Below are 12,684 nucleotides of genomic sequence, written 5' to 3' on the forward strand. Positions count from 1 at the left end.
ACTATACAAAATGTATAAAATAATATCATTATTTTATTTATTATTATTATTATTATTTATTATTATTAATTTCTGATCAATCTTAAAGGTAATATTTTTTATTTGGACCATATTGTGTTTGTAACAGTACTTGGGATGTTAATGTGGAGCCGGAGATGGTACACAGTATCTCTTTATTCAATTCGGACACTTTTATGTCATAAGAGTTTATGACTCAAAAGATAGTTACCAGTTTGATTTGACTTTTTTTTATTGTAAATTGACTGTTTTGCTGTACAGTACAAACTTTAAGCAAAAACACATTTATGAGACCACCAAGTTTTTATAAATTAACAACATGGGTAATGATGACCATTTTTTATGTTTCCGTGATGGATAACATAAACATATATTTTTGATGCCAATATATAATTATTATGTATTAGTTAGTTACATAGTTATTGGTTATGTAGCATTAATGCTCAAAAAGTTATGGGTGGATTTATGGCGCTTTAGTATGGCCAAAACTTTTTTGCTTGAAAAAATTAACTTTGAAACTAAAAAATCAAGCCTTGATGTTGATTTTTAAAAAATACCTTATATTCTAAATGAAAATATGTGCACACACAATAAGTGCATATTATTATTATTATTATTATTATTATTATTATTATTATTATTATATAATTATGATTCACTGTAGGACGTAGAAAGGTCAGTAAAAAAGTTGAAATTGTGAAAAAAAAAAGATTTAAATCTGAAAAAAACTGAAGTGCAAACATGAAAATATATTTAAAGTGAAAATTAAAAATAAATAGTTCATCAAAATAATTACCAAAAAGAACCATAATTATATTCAACCTGAAACAAAATCTGTGCACTTTTTGAATAGCTTCAACTATTTTTCAAGTGTAAAACTTTTGGTCCTAATTTAGCTCCATACGGGTTCTGATTAAAGGACATTATGTCAGCAATGGGATAAGGATAGTATTTGATTTTGGGGGTGATCTGGATCATTTCTACTATGATACTTACAAGGCTGAACTTCTCTGCGGCCCTGCCACCACCCACAGAGACAAAGAGACCGGATGACTGACTTTCGTTCCTTTCATTCTGGTATAGAACAAACTAGGTGCAAAGAGTGAACCCTCTTGCATCCTTTTATCTATACATCGAAAATTATACTGGTTCCTTTTAAAAAAAACACAACTGACTTTGTTTTTCTTGTATTGGATATTTTTAGACTGTGCAGGTGTACCTAATAAAGTGACCCCTGAGTGTCCTTGCTGCCTACCTGCCAGGGCAGCCAGTTTGTTCAGCTCCCTGTTGTCGCTGAGGAGGAAGCAGGAAGAACTGAGCCTCTTCTCCCTCCTCCCGACTGAGTGTGACCCCGGCTGCTTCACCCTCATCAGCTGAGTCGCTGGAGGCCCCTTTTTACCCTGCAGGAACACGGCAACCAGAGAGAAAGGACAGTATAGGTAAGAGAGAGGGAGGAGGCATGGTGGATGATGTGCTTAAGGGTCAAATTCTGCCCTGAGTCGGATCGGGTTCGGAATCTGGGAACCCGATCACGGCTGACCTCAAAGTGGGGCAGAATAATTGAGGAAAGCGCTGTCACGGGCATCAAACAGATGACATCATGTCAGTAAGGACAAAGCTTTACATGCCGAGATGGGAAAGTCACCGGATGGCGCCTGTGATGTCACATGACAAACTTTCTCATGCATTGATTAGGATGAGAAACGTCTTTGTGTTACTGCGACATAATGCACAAAATAGGGGCGCCATATTGTGGACGAGCGCAAACAACGTGTGCTTCTTAAGTCACGCCATCTGCAGGACTTGGGTCCACCGGAGGACATAAACGCGCTCCGGAAAGTCACAAAGAAAGTATCTATACGAGTGTCCTGATCGAATATATCCCTAAGGGACAACGTACACTGTGCTATTGTGCTCCAGTGAAAATACTCACTTCTTGATCCCCAGCAGGCCCATTTTTACTTTTGCTCTTTCCAGACTTACTGCCGTCCTAAACAACACAAATTGTCAGTTGCGCAATTTAAAAAGGCCGAAAAATAGAACTCGAAAGATAGAAATGTACCTTGTCTTTCCTGCTTTTCTGAGGCATAGTGGATGATGGATGGAGCGCTCCACTGTCACGGTTTTTCCTCCACTCGACTTCACGCTGGAGTGGCTCCCAGTCCCAGTGGTGAATATCCAAGCAGCACCATGTGACCATGAGTACCAGCAGGCTGCCTGCGCAGACACTTCATGCAGGACACACTGTGGTTTTTTTTTATTAGAGGACAAGAAGTGGAGGCGGATTCCTGCTGTGATGTCCTGCAAGTCCAAAGCAGACTGACTTTCTAAACCGGTTGTTTGGTCACTCGACTGCCACACGGGGACAGTGTTGCACCAGCAGGAATGTGCAAAAGAATGCACCACCGTGTACACACATGCTCTGAAGCAGGGGTGTCAAACTCATTTTAGATGCACACATACCCTCATGCACATAATCACGTTTCATCAAACATATATTAATGTTGTTGCCCTAGGGTAAACTGGGTATAACACATGGCACACTGACAAAGCTTAACCTATTGTTACTATAACAATCTACAAGGTTAATGTAGGTTGCTTCTCTTTCTTCCCCTCCATTTTTCTGCATTCTTTCGTATCTCAAGTTATCATTACGTATATGTATTGTTGCATTTGAACAACTGTATTGTTGATAATAAAGGTAAAGTGTTGGTATTGTTCATTATCAATAGCGCTATTTCTATTGGTATTTGTATTGCTCCATTTTTAGTGTAATAATGCTCTTTGTCATTTCTGTATTATTTTTTATTTTCGCTAACTGCTTATTTGCTATTACTTTTACCATCATATTTGTACATGTCGTATTTGCTGATGTTGCTCTATTGTTGTTGTTGTTGTGTTTTCTGTTGTTTTTGTCTCTCTGTCTAATCCCCCTCTTGTCCCCACAATTCCTCCCTCTGTCTTCCTTTTTTTCTCTTTCTATCCCCTCCTGCACCAAATGATAATATGAATACATTTAATAAAGTCAAATACAAATAAGGCAACAAGAGAAGTATCCTACACTTCTCTTTTGTAAAGTAAATCTGAACAGCCGATATGGGCATCTACATCAACTATATGATTTGCCTGAGAAGCTGGACAGGACGAAAAAACAAAAAAAAAAAAAAAAACTAATTTTAGAGCGGGGGCCACATGGAGAAAAATCTACTCCCTAGTGGGCCGGACTGGTAAAATCACGGCATGATAACTTAAAAATAAAGACAATTTCAGATTGTTTTCTTTGTTTAAAAAATAGAACAAGCACATTCTGAAAATGTCCTAATCATAATGTTGTTGGGTTTTTGTTAAACTTACATGTTGCGGTTGATGGTATTCTATCTTTATTTGTCCTTATTTATACTTTCTGAATAAAAATGATGTGATAATGTTCATCAGTCAACTCACTGGTGTTAAAGGCCTACTGAAACCCACTACTACCAACCACGCAGTCTGATAGTTTATATATCAATGATGAAATCTTAACATTGCAACACATGCCAATACGGCCGGGTTAACTTATAAAGTGCAATTTTAAATTACCCGGGAAACTTCCGGCTGAAAACGTTTCGGTATGATGACGTTTGCGCGTGACGTCAAGGGTTGAAGCGGAAGTATTGGGACACCATTGTATCCCAATACAAACAGCTCTGTTTTCATCGCAAAATTCCACAGTATTCTGGACATCTGTGTTGGTGAATCTTTTGCAATTTGTTCAATTAACAATGGACACTGCAAAGAAGAAAGCTGTAGGTGGGATCGGTGTATTAGCGGCTGGCTACAGCAACACAACCAGGAGGACTTTGAGTTGGATAGCAGATGCGCTATCCGACGCTACAACGCCCGCCGCCATGGCGCTGTCCTCACCTTGACTTCCTCCGTCTCCGGGTCGCCGACCGCATTGATGATCGGTTGAAGTCCTTCGTCGCGCCGTCGATCGCTGGAACGCAGGTGAGCACGGGTCATGATGAGCAGATGAGGGCTGGCTGGCGTAGGTGGAGAGCTAATGTTTTTAGCATAGCTCTGTCGAGGTCCCGTAGCTAAGTTAGCTTCAATGGCGTCGTTAGCAACAGCATTGCTAGGCTTCGCCAGACTGGAAAGCATTAACCGTGTGGTTACAGGTCCAGAGTTTGGTAGTATTGTTGATCTTCTATCTATCCTTCCAGTCAGGGGTTTACCGGTATTTCTTTTGTTTCTATCTTCAGTTAAGCCCGATGCTATCACGTTAGCTCCGTTGCTAAAGTGCTTCGCCGATGTATTGTCGTGGAGATAAAAGTCACTGTGAATGTCCATTTCGTGTTCTCGACTCTCATTTTCAAGAGGATATAGTATCCGAGGTGGTTTAAAATACAAATCTGTGATCCACAATAGAAAAAGTATGGAATCCAATGAACCCTTGTACCTAAGTTACGGTCAGAGCGAAAAAACATACGTCCTGCACTGCACTCTAATCCTTCACTCTCACGTTCCTCATCCACAAATCTTTCATCCTCGCTCAAATTAATGGGGTAATCGTCGCTTTCTCGGTCCGAATCGCTCTCGCTGCTGGTGTAAACAATGTGCAGATGTGAGGAGCCCTGCGACCTGTGACGTCACGCTACTTCCGGTACAAGCAAGGCTTTTTTTATCAGCGACCAAAAGTTGCGAACTTTATCGTCGATGTTCTCTACTAAATCCTTTCAGCAAAAATATGGCAATATCGGGAAATGATCAAGTATGACACATAGAATGGATCTGCTATCCCCGTTTAAATAAGAAAATTTTATTTCAGTAGGCCTTTAATTTTCAATCTATAGTGATACAAAAATAATGTAATCAAATTACAGGATGTTATTTATGTAGTTTGATCATTTTCCTCGACTGGTGCACCTAACATCATGTGGTTTATTTTTTCTACATATGTAGCATCATCTACAAAGTTACAAAGAATTGCTATTGTGACATCTAGTGGACACATTTAGAACAGCAGTTTCTTTCATTCAAAAATTTCGGCTCATTTTTATACTTAGCAAACTCATCCCGCGGGCCGGATAAAACCTGTTCGCGGAGCGGCTATACATGCATCCATTTTCTCCCGCGTGTCCCTATGTTAGTTTAAAACAGGGGCGTCCAAAGCGCGGCCAGGGGTCTATTTGAAAAATGAAATGAATTGGTAACACTTTAGTATGGGGAACATCCATCCATCCATCCATTTCCTACCGCTTGTTCCTTTCGGGGTCGCGGGGGGTGCTGGAGCCTATCTCAGCTGCATATTATCCATTAATTAGATTCTTATTAAAGTAACAAAGACTTAATTTAGAGTTATTTGGAAACTAGGGGAACATATAAGGGTTAGGGTTAGGGTTGGGGTTACTAATAAGCAATAATTCTGAGGTTATTGAGGGAACACTCATAGTTAATGGCTTACTAGTTGTATAATAAGGCCATGCAGAGTGAGGCATTAATAAGTACTTGATAATGACTAACTAAGAGCCAATATATTACTAGTTTGATAAGCAACTAATTAATGGTGAATATGTTCCCCATACTAAAGTGTTACCAATGAATTCATTATTAATGAGGTATGTTATCATCGGCGGTCACTCGAACGAGTATGACGATCCTCCTGGTAGGGGTGTATCCCTTTAGGGAGGATGCCTGTGTGTGACTTTGTTTTACGTGGGGAGACTGGTGCACAGACAGTCACCACACGATCCTTGACAGAATTGGGTCAGGGTCCAGTGACATGGAGTCCAAGACGACTGGGGACCCTTTTCTGCTGCAGCCTACATCCGCCATCACAGCCGTTGTGGTAGTTCTTAAATCTACCGTCTTCCGCCTGCTCCGCCGTTGAGGTTTTCACCGTATCCCTGGCTATTGGGTAGTCAGGTACTAGGCCTTGGCCAAGGGCCACCTGGGGTAACAGTAGTAAAGGGCTCACCATCCTAGTGCCCCAAGACCCCATAGAGGAGCCTCCACTGCCGGATTCACTTTAACGACCCGCCCTGGTCATGTCTTTTTTCGGTTTTGTTGTTCTCCTTAGTTTAATCCCATCTTAAAACTCATTTGTATACTCTAGCCTTTGAATAGACCCCCCTTTTATGTATGTATGTTATATGTTATATGTTATATGTAGGTATGTTAGACATGGCACCATACAGTATTTGCATTGTCACCTACAACACAAAAGGTAAGATTAATACACATATCCAAAAAAGGGGCATTCTTATTCACAGTGCTGTCCCATTACCAAAGAAAGGGTTTAACAAAAACAATTACCCTATTTTTCGGACTATAAGTCGCAGTTTTTTTCATAGTTTGACCGGGGGTGCGACTTATACTCAGGAGCGACTTATGTGTGAAATTATGAACACATTACCGTAAAATATCAAATAATATTATTTAGCTCATTCACGTAAGAGACTAGACGTATAAGTCTCAGATTTAGCGGTTAAGAGTGACAGATTGTTTGGTAAACGTATAGCATGTTCTATATGTTATAGTTATTTGAACGACTCTTACCATAATATGTTACGTTAACATACCAGGCACGTTCTCAGTTGGTTATTTATGCGTCATATAACGTACACTTATTCAGCCTGTTGTTCACTATTCTTTATTTATTTTTAAATTGCCTTTCAAATGTCTATTCGTGGTGTTGGGTTTTATCAAATAAATTTCCACAAAAAATGCGACGTATACTCCAGTGCGATTTATATATGTTTTTTTCCTTCTTTATTATGCATTTTCAGCCGGCGCGACTTATACTCCGGAGCGACTTATACTCCGAAAAATACGGTAAGTTGTCATGACCCCCCCTGGTCATGTCTTTTTTCGATTTTGTTGTTCTCCTTAGTTTAATCCCATCTTAAAACTCATTTGTATACTCTAGCCTTTGAATAAACCCCCCTTTTAGACCAGTTGATCTGCCGTCTCTATTCTGCTCTGCCCCCCCTCTCCTGCGTGGAGAGGTTATCGGGTGACCGCAGATGAAGCGCTAGCTGTTCAGAGTCGGGACCCGGGGTGGACCACTCATCTGTGCTTCAGTTGGGGACGTCTCTGCGCTGCTGACTTGTCTCCACTCAAGATGATCCCCTGCTGGCCCCACTATGGACTGGACTCTCACACTATTAATTAGATCCACTCGACATCCATTGCACCGGTCGCCCAGGGGTGGTGGGTCCCCACATCTGCGGTCCCCTCCAAGGTTTCTCATTGTATTCCATGAGTTTTTTCTTGCCCTGATGTGGGATCTGAGCCGAGGATGTTGTTGTGGCTTGTGCAACCCTTTGAGACATTTGTGATTAAGGGCAATATAAATACACTTTGATTGATGATTGATTGATTGATTAATGTATATTTAATTTGGGACTGCCTTATCCATCTGAAATATGTTCAAGTTTGCCTTTTTTTATTCCTCTTCTTCCTCGTGGAAGCTGCACTGGAGGCTAATGTCCATTGGAGAGCAGTGTTGTGGTGTTCCTTTTACCCCCGCATATCCAAGCCAATTGATCAAGGGATGATGGGAATTGATCAATTATCTTCCAGCTGGGGCAAACGATCTAATAAAGAGCTATAGGAGCGCAATTAAAATATTTTAAATAAAAAAAGTGAATTACACGCCAAAAAAAAAAAAAAGTTTATTTTGGAACACAGGTCTCTCAAAAGAGGAGAGTGGGTCATGAAGTGTTCTCTGTTGATGCTGCTGGGCTGTTCTCTGCATCCCTCTTTATCTCACTTCACGACCAGTTCATCATCAACACAATGTTATTACTCGCTGATACGGTGCCTTTCATTTCCTGGCCCACCGACATCAATGAAAGCGACCGCGTTCCCCCAAACCCTTGTGTGTGTTGCACATGGGGACAATATGTCCTCCCATAGAAAAAAAGAAATGAAGCAGCATTTCTGTAACGGTTGCATATCAGCGATGTGAAGGCAGATTGGCTTTCCTCCGAGAAATGACTCCAATATTACCGCACGTCAATAGTCTTGCAAGGCAAAACCAAACCTTTATTCTTCTTTTGACGCCTCTCTGAGCATTCTAAAGCCTTTTTGTTGTGGTGCTTGGATTGCGCATGAGTTGCCGTAACAAGAGATGTAATGAGCAGTCTGTCCGGTCAATGGGGCTAAGAAGTAGCCCCGCATTACAAGAGCTTGTTTGTTTTCGACCAAAGAGAAATAAATTGAGGTGATGATTGGACAGCTTTTTACAGTGGATGGAAGAAGATGGCTGCTTGTGGAACCAGGTTGAGGGGTGCCTGGTTGACTTGAATCCAGGGGGTGTCAAACGTACACAAACAGGTTTTATCCGGCCCGCGGGATGAGTTTGCTAAGTATATAAATGAGCCGAAATTTTTGAATGAAAGAAATCGCTGTTCTAAATGTGTCCACTAGATGTCGCAATAGCAATTATTTGTATCTTTGTAGATGATGCTACATATGTAGAAAAAATAAACCACATGATGTTAGTCATACTTGCCAACCCTCCCGGTTTTACCAGGAGACTCCCGGAATTCAGCGCCTCTCCCGATAACTTCCCGGAAGAAATGTTCTCCCGATAAACTCCCGGAATTCAGCCGGAGCTGGAGGCCACGCCCCCTCCATCTCCATGCGGACCTGAGTGGGGACAGCGGCGACAGTCGGTTTTCACGTCCGCTTTCCCACGATGTAAACAGCGTGCCTGCCCAATCACGTTATAACTGTAGGATGATCGAGGGCGAGTTCTTGGTTTCTTATGTGGGTTTATTGTTAGGCAGTTTCATTAACGTCCTCCCAGCGCGGTAACAACACACAACAACAACAGTCACGTTTTCGTCTACCGTAAAGCAGTTTGTCTGCCGTAAACAGCAATGTTGTGACACTCTTAAACAGGACAATACTGCCATCTACAGGATAGCCTCCAGAACACTAAAATTCACTGAAAGCAAATATTTCATACATATATATATATATCTATATATATATGAAATACTTGAGTTGGTGAATTCTAGCTGTAAATATACTCCTCCCCTCTTAACCACGCCCCCAACCACGCCCCCACCCCCAAAAACACCCCCGCCCACGCCCCACCCCACCCCCCACCTCCCGGAATCGGAGGTCTCAAGGTTGGCAAGCACTATGGAAGTAGAATTGTCTCACATCACCTTATATGTATCGATATGATATTGATACATATGCATGTATTAATAAATATACAAATACAAATACAAATGTGATACACAATTAAATAGATAATTGTTAATAATTTTTGAGATTTGAAAATATATACAAATAAAAATTATAAATATAAAAATGTGACATACAAATAAATCAAGAATTTGTATAAATAAACGTGTATTTGTAAATATATTTTTGAGATTTGAATATAAATATGCTTGATTTTGTATCTATATTTATATTGAATTTGCATATGTGGATCGCTTTTTTGCTTTTGTGCCGAGACCACCCACATTTTGATAGATTTCACCACCAGGGGTGCAAATGAGACACTCTCTATTAGATGCAATGGTTTTCCCTATTGGGACCATGATTTCTGTCCTAACTTGTTCACCGGTCCTCATACGGAAGGTACTTTTCCTTGTTGTTGTCTCAAGAAGGAATTGCAAGAACAGACACACACACACACACACACACACACACACACACACACACACACACACACACACACACACACACACACACACACACACACACACACACACACACACACACACACACACACACACACACACACACACACACACACACACACACACACACACACAACTTGCAGTGAGCCTAGTCTATAAAATCCGCTACACCGCCCTGATACCGAAGTTATCCATATTCCACATTCACCCATTCACACACACATTCACACACTGATGGCGGGAGCTGCCATGCAAGGCGCTAACCAGCACCCATCAGGAGCAAGGGTGAAGTGTCTTGCCCAAGGACACAACGGACGTGACTAGGATGGTAGAAGGTGGGGATTGAACCAGTAACCCTCAGATTGCTGGCACGGCCACTCTCCCAACTTCGCCACGCCGGCTCAAGGTGGAGGACAGAGTTAAACAACTTGCACTGAGCCTAGTCTATAAAATCCACTACACCGCCCTGATACCGAAGTACATGTCCAACTACTTCCTTAACGTAAATGACCGCCATAACCACAACACCAGGGGGAGCTCCACTAACCACGTTAAACCCAGATTCCGATCTAACAAAGGTCTTAACTCATTCTCTTTCTATGCCACATCAATGTGGAATGCGCTCCCAACAGGTATAAAAGAAAGGGCATCTCTATCCTCCTTCAAAACCGCAATAAAAGTTCACCTCCAGGCAGCTACAACCCTAAACTAACACCCTCCCCAGATTGTTAATAATCAAATGTAAATAATCAAATGTAGATACTTTTTCTTATGCCTTCTGATCTCTCTCTCTCTCTCTCTCTCTCTCTCTCTCTCTCTCTCTCTCTCTCTCTCTCTCTCTCTCTCTCTCTCTCTCTCTATGTCCACTGTACATGCTGTACATACAGTATCCTACCAAGTCAGACCTACACTGTTTCAATATCCATTTCTCTGTTCTCAATTGTTGATGACTGATGAAAACAACCAATCCTACCCCCCCACGCCCCTCCCCCTCCCCCCTCCACACCCCGGATTGTAAATCATGTAAATAATTCAATGTATATACCCTAATGATTATCTTGTGTGATGACTGCATTATCATGATAGTATATATCTGATAGTATATATCTGTATCATGAATCAATTTAAGTGGACCCCGACTTAAACAAGTTGAAAAACTTATTCGGGTGTTACCATTTAGTGGTCAATTGTACGGAATATGTACTTCACTGTGCAACCTACTAATAAAAGTCTCAATCAATCAATCAATCAAACACACACACACACACGCACACATACACACGCACACACACACACACACACACACACACACACACACACACACACACACACACACACACACACACACACACACACACACACACACACACACACACACACACACACACACACACACACACACACACACGCATGCATGCAACTATATGAACAAATGAATGCATGGCTGAGTACAGAGGAGACATGTGAGTAAACACTATTACAGGAGCCATCTTCACCAGGAGGTCATCAGACCATGGCCACCAGGACGCTGACACAAAAGCGCCCCCACAAGCACGGCCGATAACCCCTGAAGCGGTATGGCGTAGTGGGTAGAGCGGCTGTGCCAGAAACCTGAGGGTTGCAGGTTCGCTCCCCGCCTCTTGACATCCAAATCGCTGCTGTTATGTCCTTGGGGAGGACACTTCACCCTTGCCCCCGGTGCCGCTCACACTGGTGAAAGAATGAATGATAGGTAGTGGTCGGAGGGGCCGTAGGCGCAAACTGGCAGCCTCGCTTCCATCAGTCTACCCCAGGGCAGCTGTGACTACGAATGTAGCTTACCACCACCAGGTGTGAATGAATGATGGGTTCCCACTTCTCTGTGAGCGCTTTGAGTATCTAATAATAGAAAAGTGCGATATAAAATCTAATCCATTATTATTATTATTACTGAAGCAGATGGCTCCCTCTGAGGAACGTTGGAAAGTAACATTAATAAAACCTGTAAAATAGTTAGAACCTTGAGTAGGAATAAAGGATAAAATACAAGTAAGACATCCATCCATCCATCCATTTTCTACCGCTTGTCCCTTTTGGGGTCGCGGGAGGTGCTGGAGCCTATCTCAGCTGCACATGGGCGGAAGGCGGGTTACACCCTGGACAAGTCGCCACCTCATCACAGGGCCAACACAGATAGACAGACAACATTCACACTCACATTCACACACTAGGGCCAATTTAGTGTTGCCAATCAACCTATCCCCAGGTGCATGTCTTTGGAGGTGGGAGGAAGCCGGAGTACCCGGAGGGAACCCACGCAGTCACGGGGAGAACATGCAAACTCCAAACAGAAAGATCCCGAGCGCAGGATCGAACCCATGACTATTCAGGACCTTCGTAGTTAGGCACATGCACTAACCCCTGTTGCACCGTGCTGCCCTCAGTAAGACATATGAAGATTAAAACAAATATATTTTATTTATTTTTTATTTTATATATTTTTTATTTTTTTTGACATATGAAGATTAAAAAAAATTTAATTAATAATGAATAAATAAAAACTAAAAAAAAAAAATTAATATACAGTAAATATATAATAAATAAATATAACTAAATACAATCTTGCAATAAGATAATAAGATAAGAAGTAAAGTATGAATGACTACATACAATTAAATAATATTAGGTAAAATCCAAATAAAAAAGGAGGGTCTTAAGCCTGCCCTGAGGTCCTCCGGCAAGCTGTTTCATAGACGGGGGCCATAATGGTGGAACGATGCCATCCCAGTGACTTTGTGTCCTGACTTTTGGAGTAATTAGGAGATGAGTGCCGGAGTTATCTCAGCTCATTTTATTCATCTAGTTTAATAATAAGGTGGTTATGTAAAGAATGTGACTGACACTGTGCATTGTACAGATCAATAAACACATTTCATCACGTTCAATAGTTTTTTGTTGCGTCGATGGTTGTGTCCTCAGGAAGCGGAATAACAGGAAGCGGCAGAAACAGCGTGCAGATGAGAATATTTTGCTTCCAATG

At 41.5% G+C, this 12,684-nt stretch overlaps 1 protein-coding gene across 1 annotated transcript in view; it reads right to left on the minus strand.

The window, feature by feature from the left end:
• ppp2r5ca (protein phosphatase 2, regulatory subunit B', gamma a) overlaps nt 1–2,206 on the minus strand; it is a 99,637-nt gene extending 97,431 nt beyond the window's left edge. The window contains exons 1-3 of the mRNA XM_062041529.1: nt 2,081–2,206; nt 1,952–2,008; nt 1,274–1,418 (exon numbers count right to left, since the gene is read on the minus strand). Of these exons, the coding sequence (XP_061897513.1) occupies nt 1,274–1,418; nt 1,952–2,008; nt 2,081–2,107 (229 nt within the window). The 5' untranslated portion in view covers nt 2,108–2,206. The remainder of the gene's footprint in view (nt 1–1,273; nt 1,419–1,951; nt 2,009–2,080) is intronic.
• Between the last annotated feature and the right edge of the window lie 10,478 nt (nt 2,207–12,684).

Source organism: Entelurus aequoreus, linkage group LG03 (genome assembly GCF_033978785.1).
Source record: "Entelurus aequoreus isolate RoL-2023_Sb linkage group LG03, RoL_Eaeq_v1.1, whole genome shotgun sequence".
Classification (NCBI taxonomy): domain Eukaryota; kingdom Metazoa; phylum Chordata; class Actinopteri; order Syngnathiformes; family Syngnathidae; genus Entelurus; species Entelurus aequoreus.